Below are 20512 nucleotides of genomic sequence, written 5' to 3' on the forward strand. Positions count from 1 at the left end.
CCTGAATGCTGGGATGACAGGTGTGCACCATCATGCTGGCTTAAATGAGATCTTGACTGCCATGCTAAGTCCTTACATCCAGTCCTGTAGATAATGGGGAGCTACCAGTAGTCTTTAAGCAGTTGACAGATTGCTTCATGGCCATAAGGCTACATGACTTAATCTGTTTTAAAATATATTTGCTCCACATGTTACCCCACCCATGATCTGTCTCAGGGTACATCCCTATCAAGGCCGTTTTATTACATTGTGTCACAAACATGCATGTGTGCTCACACACATATCCAGCTCAGCCACTAATCTGTGGGAAACAGAGAACAGGGATGATGTGCAGGTCATCTCTACATCTACAACATATTTTTGCTATGTTCAATACAGGACCCTGGATGGGTACATAGGTTGCTCAACAAATGGTAAAGGCATGGATGGATGGATGGATGGATGGATGGATGGATGGGTAAATTGGAGAAGCTGAGCAATGAAAATCAGAAAGCCTAGAAACACTGGATGAATTGATAGACAGGGAAGTAAAACAAATTAAAGGAACTCTAAATGTTGATTCACTGCAGATGCGAACAAATTGGGTCCCAGTGCTCTGGGCATGCTTCCTCCTATGGATTCTTTGCATCTCCTCCTCCCAAGCTGTTTACCCTGGAATCAAGGCAAGGATCACCCAGCGTGCACTGGACTATGGTGAGTTGAATTCATTCAGAAGTCAGGCTACAAATACCCTAGATATGGCCTGTGTTCCAAACCAGCAGGTTGTGGACTGGGTCTGAGATAAATTCTCAGACCTTACCCCTTACAAAGATGTACCAGACTCCTGGAAAGAAAGTGTTACCACAAAATAGACACCTGGTGGAAGGCACATTCAAACATACAGATGTTATCTCTTCCTCTCTTCTCCAACACCCTCACCACATATATCAGGGCTGAAAATAAAAATGTGTCAGAAAGAGTACAGCGGCCCATGCCTTTAATCCCAGCACTCCGGAGATCTCTATGGTTTTGAGGACAGCCTGATCCACCTAGCAACTTCTAGGTCAGCCTGGAACACATAGTGAGACCCTGTCTCACAAAGAGAGGAAACCTAGATTATTCTAAATCATACACAAAATTTATTGTGGGCCATTGTGCTTTATTCTTAAGAGGGTCCACCACATGTGGACTTAGCCTGGAAGACTAGTAGTCACTACTTTTAGAGAGTCTTTGCAAGCCTAGAAACAGAAAACCATTAGAATATGATGTTATTGAGCTAACCTAAGGTCAGGTACAGAGAATCTTGACTGCAAAATCAAACTATACACAGTGTGCTGCTGGCACACCTTTAATCCTGACACTATGAAGCAGAGGCAGATGGATCTCTTGAGTTTGAGGCCAGCCTAGTCTACAGAATGAGCTCTGGGACAGCCAGGGCTATACAATCAAACCCTGTCATGACCCAATAAATAAATAAATAAATAAATAAATAAATAAATAAATAAATAATAAAATTAAACTATGTAAAGCGATTTTTCTCCTGTCACATTTTGCTTCAGATTACCTGAATATAGATTGCCAGATATCTGCCGATTCTTTTTAACAAAAGCAACCAATCCAGTACTATTATTAGTCTAACCAAGAAATCCCTCAATCTAACCAAGAATGATTCTTGGTTATATAAGAAAAGAAATAAACAAAATGAAGGGAGGGAGAGGAAAGGAAGAGAGAGATGAGCTGATTGGGCAACTCCTTTCTTCCTCAGCGGTTCATGGGCCCAAAGAGTTTAAAATTAATCTGTTACATATAACTGTTAAGACACACACACACACACACACACACACACACACACTAGGAATATGAATGCGCATTCATATGAGTATCTAGTTCCTATATTGATGTCTATATGTCTGTGTATATAGAAAGTGTATGTCAGAACTAGGTATCCTGTAAAAGTATTAAAGTGGTTTTTCCACCTTGTAAGTCATAGCATTTAACAGATCTGAGATCCATCTGCATGGTCTCGGGCAGGTAGGTTGTCTCATCTGGAAAAGTGGTGATGAGTAATTGGTCCCTCCATCTTAACTGGTAGGAGAACCAAATAAGCTCACCTGAGCAAATGCAGGAAGGAGCCATGGGGATGAGATGGTACTGGAGTCGAAACCATCTCAGTATCTACCATGTCAGACTATGAATGTGCCTTATGTAGAAAGCATTCCAATACAAGCCCTAGGAAGAAGCTATGTCGTTTCACGGAAAGGCGTCTCATGACAGCAGCTAACGCAAGGTACAAATTCAGTTCTAGTTTTAGTCAGCTGTCCGTCACTGTGACAAAACACCTGAATAAGATACTTTAAAGGAGAGAGAGAAAGATATGTTTTGGCCCACAATTCTATAAGTTACAGCCCAAAGTCCTGCTACTGCTTGATGATTAATTCTGGGCCTGGCAGGGATTATGCAGGGTAAATCTTAGTTGCTCGTCTCATGACTGCTGAGGAGCAGAAAGAAAGGATATGGCTACAGACAGTACATTTCCTTCAAGGGCATTTCCTCAATGACTTACTCCCTTCATCTAGACTCTACTTCCTTAAATTCCCACAGCTCCCCAATAACCCATTAGGCTATGACTTTATCAATGGATTAACTCTTCAATGGAGTTAGAGCAGTTGTAATCCAGTCACCTCTCATTGTTCCTCCCTCTAAACACTACTGTACTGGGGCCACACTTTTACTGCATGAGTGTTGAAAAAATCATTTTCTCTTTTATTTTGATATATATTTTTAATTTTATTGTTTCAGTACTGGAACTAGAACCCAGGGCCCCATCCATGCATAGCTAATGTTCTACCACATGATCTCTAACCCCTAGAAATACTTTTTAAAATGTTTTATTAGCATATGTTAACTATATGTAATGAATATGAAATCTCATGTTTCATCATGACATTTTCATAAATGTATGTAATGTATTTTGATCATATTTTACTTCCTTCTTGCCCTTCTAATTCCACTAATCCCCTTCCTCTTCCTACCTAACCCTCTTTCGTGTGTGTGTGTGTGTGTGTGTGTGTGTGTGTGTGTGTGTGTGTATGTGTGTGTGTGTATGTCCCAGTTAGGTTTGGTCACAGGAGCACAGGCATCTTATTAGCAACTACACCACACATGACAATGTCTTCCCTCCCCCATCAACTGTTAACTGTATACATCCTCAGAGAAGGATGGGGCCCTCTGAGCCCTCCTGCTTCCATTACAGGGAGTCAACCAGCCCAGTAGGTTCATATCTTATGTAGGCAATCACAGTTGCTGTGTATTCAAGAATATAGCAGCTACTTCATGGCCATAAGACACCATTTCTGGGGTCCTCCTCTGGCTCTTAGATTCTTCCCTTCTTCCCTGAGCATTGGAGGGAGGTGATACAGGTATGTCATTTATAATTGACCATTCAACAGTCTCTTAGTCTTTGTACTTTGACTAGTTATGAGTCTAACTTCACTACTTACCACTTTAAAAAATATTTTCTGACCAAGGTTGACAGCAGCAATAATCTATGTGAATAAACATAACTGTTTAGAAGCCATTTGATGGGCATGTCATGTCCATTTAGCAAAACAACTTTCCTATTAGGGCCTATGACCTTCCGAGCTGTGGGGTTCTGATCGTGTTTACAGTATGACAAATTAACTACCCCTTGTGGTCCACGTAGGAAATCCAATCAGAAAAGAGTTAGTTACCCCATAACAGAGTTGCCACTATTGCACCAGTAGGATCATCTTGCCTGATTGGTTGACATTGTTTCACACAGCACTCACAGTTAAGTAAAACTGTTGGAAATTCACCCTAGCAGCCTGTGAAGCACTTTCTGGCACTATGATGGCTAGCCAACAGGGAAGTTCTAGCCAAGTTCTAGCTTGGTTTCTCTATGCCCTGAGCAAGGCATGTGGTGTCTTCAGCAATAATGTCTCACTATGTAGTTCTGTGAGCACTTAAGAGCAGTAACACTAGTCTGTATGGTTTTAGAAAACTTGGGAACTTCCCTGACCACAAGTGGAGAAATATTTTCAAACAGCTAAGTTCTGTCTCACCATACAACATATGCTCATATTTCTGTTCCTTGTGCCTAAAAGCCCAGCCTGTTGACAGACATTGGATGTGGGCTCATGGGCAAGTCACTACCTCATTCTAAGCCTAGACTACCTCATGTGTGAAGTGAGGGCAAGGCGTATATCACTGAATTGTTTGGGACTTGAAGGAAAGAACCTATGTAGAATAGATGGACAGTCTTGACACATACAGGCACTCCATACAAACTGACTCTTATTAGTTTAGCCTCACCCATTATACACATCCATATTGTTATAGAGCATGATTTGCTGTGCTCATTATTAGTAATATCTGTGAGGTATATATCAAAGAGGAGACAGCAATAGTGGTGCCCACCTCTCAGCCATGGTAGGAAATGAGTGAATTAATATACATGAAGAACTGAGAACAGGACCTAGTGAAACAAAATGCCTTTTCATATGTGTGAACACATTCCTTCCTGGTCACAGATGAGGAAAGGTAGTGGCACAGAGGCTGAGTCATACAAGCTGGTAAATGACAGTGCTGGGTTCAAGCCTAAGTTCAATACTTCCTTTGATTTTCCTCTCTCTCTCTCTGTCTCTCTGTCTCTCTCTCTCTCTCTCCCTCTCTCTCTCTCCCTCTCTCTCTCTCTCTCTCTCTCTCTCTCTCCTGTATGTGTATGTGTGTGTGTGTGTGTGTGTGTGTGTGTGTTGTTATTTCAAGACAGGGTTTCTCTGTAGCTTTGGAGCCTATCCTGGCACTTGCTCTATAGACCAGGCTGGCCTTGAACTCACAGAGATCTGCCTGCCTCTTCCTCCCTAGTGCTGGGATAAAAGGCATGTGCCACCACTGCCAGGCTCTTCCTTTGATTATTATCTTCACTCCCTTCATTCTCTGTTATATGACAACAGTATTCACAGAATTGTATATGATGCAGTCTGCTCTTCTTCTCCAAGGGGATAGAACAACTGGAATGATCTTGAATGCAAAATAAGGGAGAAAGGCTAGGTTGCATTTATTTACTCTAAATTTTCTATTATATTTATTATTTATTGAACTCCTCCCATTGAAAAATGAAACCCAGTAAGCATAAAACCACTCACTGTCTTTCACTAGATTTTCAGGGTTCAGTGGTTCCCTAAGCCTCAGGAACCCTTCACTCAAACAAATAATCTGGAAAGAACGGAGATGAAAATAACTTTGTGAAATTGGCCATAACCTGGATTCTGGAGCCCAATTGCTCAGCATTGGCCTCCTAGCTCTCCAGAACCCATACTATCTTAGGCACAAATTAATCTTGTTCACATCTGCAAGATGGGCCTTGTGGCAACTGTAACATCCTCTGAAAAATATCTTTTATTGGTTTCATCACAGCCCTGGCCCTGTATTGAAAACGTCTCCTCATGTTAACCCTGTGCTCTCAGGAAAGTTCCTCCACTTCTCTGAGGTCTAGAGTTTCCATGTGTGAGACAGAGACAGTAACGCCTTTGTAGGGTTGCTATTTTCTTACTTAGCATCAGGACTTACTCAATGCTTACATCTGTATGGTTGTAGATATTATGCCACTGTCATCTTCTTTGTGTAAAGGAACACTTCCTCTTTCCCTCACAGGTGTTCAAGTCGGGATGAAGATGATGGAGGAAATGGCAAAGGAAATTGTCATCCCAGATCTGAAAGGTTCCGAGTCTCTTGAGTTTCTGAAGATTGACTATGTAAAGTACAACTTTTCAAAGTAAGAGAGTGGAGTGGAGTGTCTAATGCCACAGGGACTCAGAACCAGAGAAACCTATGGCATTCCTGCCTTCTTTATCTTTTATTCTGCTTCACCATCTAAGTTCTGACTTCTTTCCCCAAGTTTGCCTCATGGCCCAAGATAGCTTCTATGGTTCCAACCCTGGTGAATATTTCATGTAGCTGAAAGGGAAAAATGATGCTGGGAAAAACCTCTTAGAAGCTCCATTAATTTTCTCATTTTTGAGGTTTTGTCTGAGGCTCTAACCTAACCACATCCCATTTATATATCAAGGGACAGAACTTAGTCACATGTCCAGGGATGTTTAGGGAAGGGGAAGTGGATAATCAGATAGTAACTGGGATCCAGTAAATCCCCAAATGAGGAATAGGATGTGGCCAAACTGGAGATTGGTCTTAAAGGGCAGAGGAGAACCTGCTTTCCTAAGGAGTTGTGTGAGCTGTCATTCACCCCAATGCTTTTTTCAGTTGCCTATTGTGCTAACTCTTTGCAGTAATAATCTCCCTGACTTAATGACAACCTTTTATAAAAATCAGCAGGTGTCTTTGTTGCAAAGGAGATAGTACAGGGAAAGTTCCTTGCAAATCTCCTCACCTGCACAAAGCCAGATGTTCAACATGTGTTTATTGAGCAGTTGCCTCATACAGGGTTTTTTTGTTCTAGACACAAGGAGTATTATAGTGAGGGCCTTGCCCTTGATATTTTGTGGGAGGGATCGGCATTATGTATATATTTGCAGAGATAATCATTTAACTACAATGATAATGACACGACAGAAAAGTACAGGGAAAGCTATAAAGTAAGTTCTGGAGATGAGAGGGAGAAATGGGCAGTCTCATGTGTTGCTGGCATGAGTAGATAGATCAATATAATTTTAATCCTGTGCTGTCCAAACTACAGATACTGATCATTCCTGGGTATTAAGCATTTAAAATATGACTTGTATAACAGAGAAACTATATTTCTATTTTTTTAGTTTTAATTCAAAAGCTAACTCTTAGCTAACCATAGTGATACACACTTATAATTCCAGTACTGCGTAAACCGAGTGTGGTGACACACACCTCTATTTCTAGCACTTGGGAGGTGGAGGCAGAAAGATCAGGAGTTCAAGATCATCCTTAGCTGTGTGTCAAATTCAAGGGCAAAAAAAAAAAATGATGCACAAAAGATCAACAAGTAAATGCATACTGGGAGAATACATATGAATCCACATTGAGGATGGGTTTCCCACCTCAGTTATCCTAGTCTAGAAACTTTCTGGATCATATCAAATTGAAAATCAACAGTAACCATCACAGTATATGTAGTCTTTGTCCCAGTAATTTCACTTCTCAGTATTCTCCTGGGGAAAGTATAGTCCACAAGTAATGTGTACAAGGATGTTCCCTGTGGTGTTGTTTATATAATGGAAACAGCCTAGAGAAGGATTTTGATGTATTCTATAGCAGTTATAAAGATTAGACTAGTGAGGCACAATGGCACACACCTGGGATTCAAGGTGTGTGAATCCCAGTACCCAGAAGGCTATAGAGTGAGTTCCATGACAGCCATGACTACATAGAGAGACTCTGGCTTGGGGGAGTGGAGGGGAGCATGACCTATAGGTGTCAAATGAGCATATTGCTAAAACACTGCTATTCTGAATCTCTGCCACAGAGGGACTCGGGTGTGTGGTAGAGGACACATAGGAGATACTGCACAGGAAAGGAAACCGCAGGCTCATTCGTCAGCTAGCACATGCATGTTCTGGACTTTTCCCAGTCTCAGTTCAGAGCAGTGTCTTTCTCCTGTGCATCAGTGAGGTGAGGATGACCTCATTTCCACGTCATCTCCCCAGCCTTCCTGGGAGTAGCAAAACTGCGTTTTGAACCAGTGACTGAAAGAGGACAAGTGCCTTGCTCAAGGTTGTACAACCAGTACAAACCTTGAATCCAGGTCAGATGCTCATTGTATAATACTCGGAGTGGCATGACCCAGTGATTACGAGTCTGAAGTCAGATTGCAGAGGATCTGGTTCTACCACTTACATATGACTTTACAGGCTTTTCTTATCTTCTCATCTCTGAGCTGAAGCTTGTACATACACCAGAATCCTACAGGGGTACTGGAAGGGACAAAGTGAGATTCAAAGCCAAGTGGTTGCCAAGAGGCCAGGCAGTTGGGAATCACCCAAATCACAATACTTTGTCATTGTGCATGTAGTTTCTATCTTCTGTCTATCTTCGTGGATTACAGGCAAGCCCACTGCCTTACAGGTTCCTGGGACAACTTGTTTGACAGCTCAGGGAATCTTACAGGAAACCACCTCTTTCCATCTCCATATAGGGGAACCTGGCAACTGTAGGAGGAAGGCATGTTTTGTTGCCCCAATGAATGGAAGTGGGAGATACATCTGACACATGTGTCAAATGCCTGTACATTGACAGTCCTATGAAAAAAACAGCTGCTTCATCAAAATGACTGATGCCATCCCCTTAAAGAAACGCTGAAACTGGTGTGTGTGTGTGTGTGTGTGTGTGTGTGTGTGTGTGTGTGTATCCATAATGGCAGTGTTGTACCTATTTTTGCTTTTAAAGGAACCCAAAGGGCTGGGGAGATGGCTCAGTGGATGAGAATTCTTGCAAAAAAGCAAGAGCCCTGGTTCACATCTCAAGCACCCATGTAAAAAGCGGGCTGGGCTTTATAGATCTGTAACCCAAGCCCTGCAGGCACCAGAGACAGGAGGACCATTTTGCTGACCATCAGCCTACCTCCAAGTCTCCAGGGAACAAGATGGAGGGTGATAAGACAGAGCACCTGGTTCCTCCTCTTGTTTCACTGTACACACACACATGTGCATACACATACATGTACATACATACACGTGCACACACACACACACATGCATACACACAGACACCACAAAGAAATTTGAGAAGTAGATTATTTGATTACTTTAAAATTTAGTTCTATACTTGATTGCTTCCTCCCCCAATTGCTTCTTGCTAAGAGGACACACAAGGCCACGCCCAGGTACCCTGCTAGAGAGCTGGGAGGCCCCTTCATCTGTAGGAATTTGCAATCTCAGTGCAGCCCTAGCCTCCAATTTTGCTCCCTCAGCGATGTCCAAAAGTGTTACCCTCACTTTGCTGTTTCTTATTTTACAGCATAAAAATCAACGCCTTTTCGTTGCCAAATACCTCACTGGCCTTTGTGCCCGGGGTCGGAATCAGAGCACTGAGCAACCATGGCACTGCCAACATCAGTGCTAACTGGGGAGTCAAGGCTCCGCTTTTGTGAGTATCCCACTATATCCCTCGCTGGGGAAAATGTAAACAATGCACTGCTGTTTTCACTAGGCTTCTATCCTTCTGTGTCCATACTTTCTCAAGAGTGTTGTGACCAGGTGAGAGTTGACTCAAGGAACCCCTGCTTGGCAGGGAGCTGGAGGAAAGACACTCTCCCTTAGAAGCAAGCAACAGAGCTTTCCAGACTTCTGAAGAGCCAGTGGTGGTGGGGCACTCTAATTCTAGCACAAAGGAGACAGAACCAGGAAGATCTCTGAGTTTGAGGCCAGCTTGATCTACAGAGGACAGCCAGAACTACACAGTGAGACTCTGTCTCAAAATCACGCTCGCGCTCTGCATACACACACACCAAAAGAAAAAAGAAAAAAAAAAAAAAAAAAAAAAACTAAGAACTAGAGGCCAGGCTAGGAGGGAAGTTCCCATATCTTCCACATTTTAGGTCCACTAACCTGAACCAGTTGTTTAGTGCATTTCCCCATCTGCAGGGTCAAATAATGGGAAATGGAGCTTCCTGTCTCACATAGAGCTTGGAGGATGGTAGTTAGCTTGAGTACGACTCTTCCCCAATCTGTCTCTGACACCAAACAGAAGGAAAAGAGGTTGAAACTGGATGTGCTGGTTCTTTGCCTGTAATTTAAATATTTTAAGAGGCTGAGGCAAGAAGACTGATGCTAGTTAGAGACCACCTTGGGTTACATAGTGAGTTTCTGGCTATCCGGGTTACAGAATGAGACAATGTGTGAAAAAGTAGAAAAAGAAAGGAAGGAAGGAGAGGAGGAAAGGAAGGAAGGGAATAACAGAAAGAAAGGAGCTGGGTTGGAGAGATGGCTCAGTGGTTAAGGGGACTGGCTGCTCTTGCATAGGACCAGAGTTCAGTGCCCACATAGTAGCTCACCACTGCCTGTAACTGCATGCACACAGTTGGAATGAATAAATAAAAAGAACAGAGGAAGGAGGAAGGAGAAGAGAAGGAAGAGGGAAGGAGAGAGAAAGAAAATTTGAACTCACGGCATTCCTACAAACCAACAAACTAACTCCTATGGACAAGTGATGCAGTGTTATGGTTAAGTCTGTCTTGGTTGGCCTCAGAATAACACATTCAGTCATTCAAGAGGCTACTCTACAACCACTTATCGTCTATGTATCATTTTTCAAGGCTGATAGATTGCAGATAAATAGCATGTTCCCCCATAAATAACATAGATTAATATACTTCCTCACTTCCTTGATGATTTAGCAGCCATGCTAAATGTTGGGAAATTATTCTGTGCAGGGTTGTGTGCAAAGTCTTGAGTGACACATGCTCCAGTGCCTCAAGACCGTAGTCTAAGCATCACTTCCCCATGTTCACCCAGCCCAGATGTTTGTCTGGTGCTCCCTCTCAAAATGAACACTGTATGTGAATGGTGCTCCACCTCTGCTCAGCCACCTCCAGCACCAGAACATTGGTGAGAACAGAAGCAGTGTCCCCAGCTGTCCATTCACACAATCACCACTTCATTTGTGTTGTAAGCTGCAGGGACTCTGGCATGGGCATGACAAAGCCCCTGTCCCCCAGAGAGCTTAGAAGACCCGTCTCCATGTGCGGCCCAGACTTGGGTAACCTTTCCCTTTCTCTCCGCACAGCCAAGATTCGGGAGCTGCTGATCTGTTTCTCTCTGGAATCTACTTTTCGGGCATCATTGTCCTCACCCGTAATAACCTTGGTCACCCAGCCGTGGAACTCCAAGACTGCTATGCCCAAGTGAGCCATGCCCGAGTCTCATTTTCTGGAGGCCTCAGGTGAGTGACAGCAGCGTGCTGGGGGCTCTGGCTGCCGCTCAGAGAGGTTTCATGGTCCCTTATAAACTCCCTTTTTCATTTTTCCTAGTGTCCTGTATAACTCCTTCGCCGAGCCCATGGAGAAACCCATTTTGAAGAATTTAAATGAAATGGTAAGCCTTCAGAAGTTAGACAACCACTGTCAAATGCTATCAGCAGGCCTATCATACTTTAGTAATTTTTCATCACAAACATTTATTGAGTACTAAGTGTATGCTAAGCACCATCCAAAACACTTTAATTCATACTATTCTAAGCAATTTAGTTTCTCATGGTTCAAGCATTGTGGCGGGAGACATAGACAAATAAAGCTGCATCCCCTCTCTCGAGTTTCCCATCACAGGATGGATAAGCATCTTGTTCTTAGTGCAGACCCAGCTAGACTAGGGACTACTAAGAACAAAAGAAACAATTATTAGTTAATTTAGGAAAAAAAACCCTCAGACTTATAATGACTGAATGAGGGCTTGAATTTAACACATGGTTACAGGATGGTGAGACTGAACTGAAGGACTCGAGAACTGGAAAGTTTCCTGGAGACATGTTTATTTAGGGAACTGAGCCTCAAAATATAGTAAGCTTTGGGCAGGTAAAGAATGGGTAGGGTGATGACAGGTATTGCCAAGAAATACATTAAGAATGCTCTTGGGACGTGGAGACAGAAGGATCAGAAGTTCAAGGCCATTTACAGCTACGTAGCAAGTTTGAAGCTAGCCTAGGCTATGTGTGACCCTGTACCAAAAAAGGCAGCAGCAGCAGCAGACTCATCCACAGAGTCTGAGCTAAGCAGTATTCTCTGGACTATTTCAGTTTCTCCTCACAACTTGATGAGGTAGATGTAATAACCGTCTCCACGCTGCAGATGATGAAACTGAAGCCAGGGTGTGAAAGTGAATTGCCAATGGTTTCCACTCCAGGGGCCAGGCTGCCGAGCCTCTGCTGAAACCACCGTGCTGCATGAGCAGTGCTGAGCACGTGACTGACACATCAATATTGTAGCTTAGTAGTTTCTCTCTGGAATCTGCTTTGCTGATGTTCACCCCTTCAGAAAGGTAGAAAGGGGGGCTTCGATGTCTCTCAATTAGTGAAGAGCTTGCCTAGTATGCATGAAGTCATGGGTTTGATCCCCAGCACCACATAAACGGCATGTGGTGAGGCTTACCTGTAATCACGGCACCTGGAAGGTGGATATAGAAGCATCATGAGTTCAAGGTCATCTTAGACTATGTAAAAAACCCAAAGGTCAACATGGGCTACATGAGACCACGTCTCTCGAGGAAAGGAGAGTGAGAGGCAGCAACAGAGTCCTAAGTGGATCTCTGATCTCATGGTCTCCGCAATTGGCCCAGGTGAAAGAGAAGGTTCCAGCTGAAGCCACTCCAGGCAGGACTTAGAGCTGCTGATGCAATGGGAGGCAGTGGCACCCAGTCAGGAAAGACAGCCGCTCACACAGCAGGTTCCTCAGGCGTGACGCCAACACTGTGGACAGAGCACATGCCTTGACATGTCCAGAGAGAAAAGCCAGGCTCTTTTGTGGGGCTACTTGGGTGTGGTTCAGCCAGCACTCAGTGACACTGCAGAGGCTGAAGGCCAAGAGCATCAGCTGACTTAAAGAAGCGTTGCCATGGCCACAGGGATAACAGAAGGCCTTTTCAGTATGATAACATGCATTTTCGCAAATTCTTTTGGTCCAGCTCTGTCCCATTGCCATCAATGAAGTGGATGCACTCAATGTCAACATCAGCGCCCTGGAGGGTGAGTCTTGGAACTGTCTTCTGGATAGTTCTCTACAGCTTCAAACATTACCCAGGTCTTTTTAAGCAGCACAGTGCCTATTTGTCAAACTCTGCTTTTCTTCCTTCTAAAAACTAAAGTCCCGGGACCCCATATGGGACAAGCCCTATGCATAGCACATGTACTCCTTGGCTATGACCAGCTTTGTTACTGCAGCAGAAGGTGAGTCTCAGGGATCTCAGGTGAACGAGGGAGAAAAGCCCTCCTTGGCTCGCTCTAATCTAATGAGGGCTTAACTGGCCTTCTTGACCAGATTATGTGCCTAGCCTTCTCTAAGCCCTTCAGGGCTGCCTCCAGTGTGCAGCAAGCCCACATGTCTGGACTCGTTCTGTCTCCAGCTCTCTCTGCTTCACTTTTCCCTCCTCTGTCAATCACGCTGCCTCTACTTCCCGCCTCTCCTTGGCCTTGCTCACATGCCCATTCCACTGAGAAGGGACTCCTCTCTCCCTTTCTTTTAACAGACCTTTACTGAGCATCAATTTATTTTGTTTTGTTCTTGTTTTTGAGGCAGTGTTTCTCTGTGTAACAGCCCTAGCTGTCCTGGAACTCATTCTGTAGACCTGGCTGATCTCGAACTCACAGAGATCTGCCTGCCTCTGCCTCCAGAGTGCTGGGATTAAAGGCGTGCACCCATTTATACAGCAGCACTTTGCTGATCCCCACAGACTTTCTACACCTACCTTCTCCTGTCCCTTTCATTTCTCTTTTCCTGAAGACTCATCTTATGAGCCCCTCTCTTCCACACGCCACAGTGACACTGCTTCTTACATGATACTTTACGCATGTCTCTCTGCTCGCTGGTGGTGTACAGGACACTTAGAATTTCTTGGGCACTGGTCTTGGTGCTGGACAGGCACAAAGCCAAGGAGACAGAGAGAGGGAACAGTAAACAAGCAGGTAAAAACTGTACTAGTGAAATTATGACTGATAAGAAGAAAGAAACAAGGGAGAGCTGAAGAGGAGCTTCTGTTTTAGGTAGTGAGTCTAGGGGAGGCAACACTGAGCAGGTGACATTAAAGAAAGATCCTGAAGGGACCGTGGAATGGACGGCTCCTAATTTGGATTGCCTTGGTCCTTTTTCTGTGGCTGTGATAGAATACCAGAGGCTGGGTAAATTATAAACAAAAGAAGGTTATGTCTCATGATCTTGAAAGCTGAAAAGTCCAAGATTAAGGATGTACAGCTGGTGATGGTTTCCATGATGAGCCACAACATGGCAGAAAGGCAAGTAAGCATACATGAGACAGAGAAGAAATCAAGCCAAATTTGTAACAAAACCCACTCTGATAGTCATGGACTAGTCACCGATTGAGGTCCCACTTCCCAATATGTATCATATTGGTAATTAAATGTAAGTGTGAACTTTAGAGGGACCTTCAAATCACAGTATGCATGAAGGGCAGTAAGGTACAGTACATCACATGATCAAAGGCCCTGAGGTAGGAATGAACTGAGAGCTGAGAGACTATAAGACCAGGCTAGGAGTAGAGAGAGGGCATGGTTGAGGGGAGGGTGAGACCTGAGTTTTCAGGTGGGGGGAGGGGTGTCTGGGCATGTCAGGGATCTGAAACACCCCAAAGTCCATCTCTCAGTCTGAGATAGTCACTCCAGTGTCCAATAGACAGGATGGAGCAGCTGAGAGACCATTTAACAGACTAGAACAATGACCCATACAAGTAAGGATCACAGCCAGCCTTGGGTGGAGTGACAGAGAGACAAGACGTGTCCCTGTATTCTATACATACCTTGTTGGTAGACAGCAATAGTTTCCAGCAGGTCAAGTATGGGGTATGAAAGTATTCAGGAGGGACCTCAGGTTCTCATCCTGAGCCAGCAGATCAGCCTCAAGGGAGTTCTTCCGGTACTGGATTATGACTTCCTGGCCGTGTGCCTGCCCCCCCTCCTCTGGACTCTGAGACCTTTGGTGTCTAATATCAGGGACAGGGCCTGGCTGCCAGGCCAATAAATACTGAACTGATGAAGGGACAAGAGAAAACGGGCAGTGGGGCAGAGGATGGATGCGTAGGTGCAGAATTGGAAGGAAGGAAGCGGAAGCGAAGGATGAGCCCCATATACTGTGCACCTCGCGCTAGTGTCTTCATCGCCAAGCCTCACTGCCATCGCTGTAAACAATCCCGTCCTGATCCCCTCACCGCGGGTGGTGGGACCTATTTAGATTGGGCACTTTAAAAACATTTAAACAGCTATGATTAGGGCTGGAGATGGGGCACAGTGACTAAGAGCATTGAATACTCTTGCAGAGGACTAGGTTCAGCTCTTAGTATCTGGAGGCACATAGCCCCCTGTTAGTTCCTTTCCGGAGTTCTGGCGCCCTCTTCTGGCCCTCATGGGCACCTGCACACCTGTGGTGCACATACAGACAAGCAGGCACTCACATACACATACACATTTCACATAAGTGAAAATAAATTTTAAAAAGGTAAAGGCCATAGCGACGTAGAATGACGCTATGTTCTTACTGACTTAGCTTCACCTCCTCCTGTTTCTCATCACCATCTATGGTACAAACCACACATGGTATGAAAGATGTTATTCCTTCATGATGTTAAGGTGATCCTTGAGTACCTTTCTCTAGAACCTGGAGGTCTTCAGACCACAGAGTACAAAATACCAGCAAAGCAGCTTTCCCAGGCCATATCAGAGCCCAGGTACTGCACTGACACCATCTCAGGGATGAAAATCTTCCCTCCCAGGGACCTGGCTCACTGTTTTCCCCAACTCCCCTTTGCCTTTGGCTTTGATCTGAAAATTCAAACACAAAAATTTCATTCAATTAAGAGCTCCATGTGTAAGAATTTCCAAGATCTCTAACTCGGTGAATGTTTCCTTTCTCATAACGTCCCATAACATACCGGCTCCAGAATAAATTCTGGGGCCAGTAGGGCTATATGGGGAGTTCAAGGCTAGCCTGGGCTCCAAGAGAAACAAACGTATTTCTATTGCAAAAGTGATGCATGTTTTCCCTCTCCTCTCTCCTTCTTTTGTTTTTCAAGACACAGTTTCTCTGTACCTTTGGAGCCTGTCCTGGAATTTACTCTGTAGACTAGGCTGGCTTCTATCTCCCAAGTACTGGGATTAAAGGCATGTGCCACTTACTGTCTCTTTTTAAAAATGGAGTTCTGACTACACAGAATCTCTATTATTAGTTGGAAGCCTCTCAATCTGATAGCATGATTTAATATTAATAAATATATTTGTGTTAATTTATTTTTTGTTTCATTTTTCCTGTACTGGAAATAGATTCTTTTCTCATACAATATATCCTGATTACGGTTTCTCCTCCTTCCACACCTCCCAGGTCCTCCCCACTTCCCTTCCCCTCCAGATCCACTCCTTTTCTGTCTCTAACTAATAAGGACCAGCTTCTAAAAGATAACAACCAAACATGGCAAAATATAAGAAGAAGCAAAAACCATCCTATTGAAATTGGACAAGGAACCCCAGTGGAAGGATGAAAGTCCCAAAAGCAGGCAGAAGAGTCAGAGACCCACTATTCTCATAATCAGGAGACCCCCCCCAAAAAAAAAATACTAAGCTGAAAACTACACAGAGGATGTGGTGCAGACCCATGTAGGCTTGTCACACACGACACAAACATACACAATACTAATAAAGTTTTAAAAATAAAAAAGGGTCACACATGTAATTGAGTATGTAGATGTTTTATGAGCACATGCAAAAGAAGAAAGGTGTGCCAAAATTTTACTAATGTTTCTCTGATAGTTGAGAAAAATATTTGCATTCTTTTTCCTCTTCCTTCATGTTCAGATGTAAACATGCTTCTCATGAAAAGGGGAAATTGGTGTTTCATACATTAGTCATAGATTAAGCTTCTAATAAACACAAATTTTCTTTTATTTTCTTTCTTGGTCATTTAGTTTTAACCAAGATTGACAACTACACTCTGCTGGATTGTTCCCTGCTGAGTCCTCCAGAAATCACTGAGAACCACCTTGACTTAAATTTGAAGGTAGCTATCATTCTAGAACACCCTCCTGCCTGCGGAGAATATTTGGAAGACAAAATTATGTTCAGAAGAAAATGTACATGTATGCTCTTCAAGCAATTTCATTTCCTATAGCACCTGCCTTGTGTTTGCACCTTTCAAAAGACTCTTGAACCCTTTCTTTGTGGCCAAATGGGTGTTGTCCTTTGCACTACTTTGTCTATCTTCTTAGTGAGAAATATCAAGACATTTTGCCTCTTCCCTCCTGGAAAAGACTTGAAGCTAGGAGCCTGCAAGTAGAATAACCACATTTATTACATCAGGAGGTATGGAAGGGATGCTCAGTTGGTACAGTACTGGCTGCACAAGATGAGGGTCTGGGTTCAGTCTCCTAAAGCCCATGTGGGAAAGGCCAGGCATGGGGAGGCAGAGATAAAAAAAAAATCCCTGGGGCTCACTGGCCAACCAGCTAGGTGATTCCTCAAGCTCCATGTTCAATGAGAGACCCTGACTCAAGAAATAAAGTGGAGAGTGATTAGGGAAGACATTAAACATCAACCTCTAGACTACACATGCACACATGCACGCACACACACACGCACACATGCACACATGCACGCACACATTGCACACTTGCATATGCCCCACGTACACGAGGACTATAACATATCAATGTATTGTACAGATTAGTGGATTTCACTGAGGCTACTGACCACTATTGAAGTCACAAGTATGTACAAATGGTCGTTATTGATCCTGTAAAAACATCATCTTGCTTATGTTTAGTTTTATCCAAGTTTATATCACAGTCTTTTTGTTCTGAGACAGTTTCACTATGTATCCCTGCCTGTCCTGGAACTCACTGTGTAGATCTGGCTGGCCTCAAACTCACAGAAATCCACCTGCCTCTGCCTCCAAAGTGCTGGGATTAAAGGCATGTGTCACCATGTCCAATATATTACAGTTTTTAGAATAAAAATTGGTTTATATTTCCTCCATTCACAGCCTTTCAAATCAGTTAAGTGCTGTTCAAGACAGTACATTTAAATAATTCCCAACACCTAATGAGACCAGAAGCAAAATTAAACAATTTGGAGTCCTTATTTATCGGTGCATTTCTGTAGCTACACAATTATTCAGCAGTGTGTATTTTAAAGGTCCAGCATTGGGCATCTGCAAGGTTGGTTCATGTACTATTCACAGGTGCATCTTGCCTGACTGCACCTCTCCCCTAAGAAAAATTCTAGCCTGGAGCCTCTCCAGGAGGGACACCCGAGAATGAACAGATACTGCTTGAGAATCTCCAGAGCTCTGGGCTGGGGGAAGGCCCAGCTGTTGAAAACCTACTGCTCTTCCAGAGTACTTGGGTTCTGTTCCCAGCATCCATGCCAGCTGGCTCACAACTGCCTGTACAGTTCCAGGAGATCCAATGTCTCTGACCTTTGAGGGCACCTGCACTCATATGTACATACCCATGCATGTACATATCATTTAAAATATGTTTTTTATCTCAGAGCTTTGACATGACTATTAGCCAAGGAGCCTGAAGATCTTACATTCCTTATCCTTACTGAGAAGCATCTTGGATTTTCTTTATCCGGACTTCAGAGGTCCTAGCTGTTGGATACATTTGCATTTACCCCTGATAACTGGTCTTCGTTTCTGCTCCCCACAGGGTGCATTCTACCCACTGGAAAGCCTTGTTGACCCCCCCTTCCTACCAGTCCCCTTTGAGCTCCCACAGAACAGGGACTCCATGCTCTACATTGGCATATCTGAGTATTTCTTTAAATCTGCTTCCTTCGCACACTATGTATCTGGGGCTCTTGGTGTCATGCTGTCCACCAAAGAGGTAAGTAAAGCTTCGGGGTGGTGGCTATGGCCACCATCTTTAATCTTTTTTTTTTTTTTCATATAAACATGTGTACCATTATGAACATTTTGTCACAGTTTTGATTCCTGGGCCTTTTTACACAATCACTCTTTACAAAATTATAGAATGGGAGCTGTTGTCATTTTAGGAAGGGGGTTGTTGGGTTTCCAGTTCTTCCAATTTAGTCTTCTTCATGATATCTAGTCACTATTATAGAATGATCTTAACTAATACAAAGACATCTACCTCTCCACCATTTGTCACCTGTGACCCCTTTGGTCAATTTAGCCTACTTCTATATTTTGGTTTCCTCATCTGAGAAAGAAGGCTGGAGGTCCCACACTCTTAGAGTCATAATGATCACTAGAGGGTTTAAAAATATATAGCTTCTAGAACACTCTCAGTACAGAGTAAGTGCTCTGCAACTGCTGCTTCGGGGCTATATCACCACCACCACCACCATAACCACCACTACCACCAGCATAACCACCACTACCACCAACACTAACATAACCACCACCAACACGTCCATCATCATCATTCCTTGTACTCTATCAGTATAAGGATTTCTCCTATTGGTAATTACAACTGACTTACACCAGCAAGCAGTAGTGGTACAGGACCTCACTGATTCTCTTTGTTATGTGAAGAAGCACTCGCCAATAAGCCAAGACCATGTGGGAATACTTAGATGAACAGAAATGGGTTAATAATTAAGAGAGAGCTAGCCAGTAAGAAGCCTGACCCATCAGCCAAACAGTTTCTAATTAATAGAGTCTCTGCGTGTTTATTTGGAGCTGAAGGGAACAGGTGGGACAGAAACTCCAGCCACAGCTATACACCTCTCTTTTGTCACAAGAACATCCTCTCTGGCTAGTCAACAAAAAGCATCCATTTTATTTATTTTTTGAATGATTCATTTTATTGTGTGTGCACTGGTGTTTTGCCTGCATGTATGTCTGTACGACAGTGTCCAATCCACTATGACTGGAGTTACAGACAGTTTGTGAACTGCCACATGGGTGCTGGGAATTGAACCCAGGTCCTCTGGAAGCCCAATCAGAACTCTTAACCACTGAGCTATCTCTCCATTCCCCAAAAGCACCCATTTTAAATCTTCACTCTCTGTGTGTCGTAATTGTACACTTTACTATAAACCTTACATTCAGTATGGTGAGGACAGCAGCACCAGCTGCCTTAGACTTGAAAAGAATGCTTACTGGGTAAAATACATAAGCTATTTATGTTTGGGGGGATCTCTGAAAATGAAAGCAATAACTTGAGACTTACTGCAAATGACTGTAGAATGTTTGCATAAAGATGATGCATATATGACACGATGTTCTCCGATGAAGAAGAGATTTCTCTAAAGGAATGTGGCTTTAGGCAAGTCTCTGGCCTTTTCTAGGGCTCAAATTTCCTAAAGTTGAGTTTTATAAAATGAGGTGACTTAGCATTTTGTGGCTCCACCTCTTCACAGTTCACATTATCGAGAAAGACAACCCAGGTCAAATGTTGCAATGCGGGGCTGGAGAGATGGTTCATTGGTTAAGGGCACTGGCTGTTCTTCCAGAGGACCTGGGTTCAATTCCCAGCAACTATATGGCGACTCACAATCATCTGTAACTGTAGTGCCATGGGATCCAATGTCTTCTTCTGGTGTGCAAATGTACATGCAGACAAAACACCTATATGTATGCATATATTTATGTGTATGTGTAATATATATTTACATAAATAAATCATTTTTAAAGTGTAACAATGATGTAATGCTTCTTTTCTTTTCTAGATTTCCAACTATTTTAATAAAAATACTCAAGGAATTGGCAGCGTGCTCTCCAAGGTGAGTGCTCAAGTTTTGCTCCTCAGTAATGGATGTATTGTCACTGAAATCACTTCCAAGAGACTCTTGGGTTCTCTACATTCTCTTTTGATCCAGGCATAAGTCAATGCATCCTTCTATTCTTTGTTAT

At 43.4% G+C, this 20512-nt stretch overlaps 1 protein-coding gene across 1 annotated transcript in view; it reads left to right on the forward strand.

Moving 5' to 3' along the window:
- Positions 1 to 569: 569 nt before the first annotated feature.
- Positions 570 to 20512, forward strand: part of Bpifc (BPI fold containing family C) — a 38156-nt gene continuing 18213 nt past the window's right edge. Inside the window, exons 1-9 of the mRNA XM_051206240.1 lie at positions 570 to 693; positions 5653 to 5773; positions 8944 to 9072; positions 10711 to 10866; positions 10955 to 11018; positions 12600 to 12660; positions 16599 to 16690; positions 18342 to 18518; positions 20329 to 20382. Coding sequence (XP_051062197.1) covers positions 570 to 693; positions 5653 to 5773; positions 8944 to 9072; positions 10711 to 10866; positions 10955 to 11018; positions 12600 to 12660; positions 16599 to 16690; positions 18342 to 18518; positions 20329 to 20382 — 978 coding nt within the window. The remainder of the gene's footprint in view (positions 694 to 5652; positions 5774 to 8943; positions 9073 to 10710; positions 10867 to 10954; positions 11019 to 12599; positions 12661 to 16598; positions 16691 to 18341; positions 18519 to 20328; positions 20383 to 20512) is intronic.

Source organism: Phodopus roborovskii, unplaced genomic scaffold, assembly GCF_943737965.1.
Source record: "Phodopus roborovskii unplaced genomic scaffold, PHOROB, whole genome shotgun sequence".
Classification (NCBI taxonomy): Eukaryota; Metazoa; Chordata; class Mammalia; order Rodentia; family Cricetidae; genus Phodopus; species Phodopus roborovskii.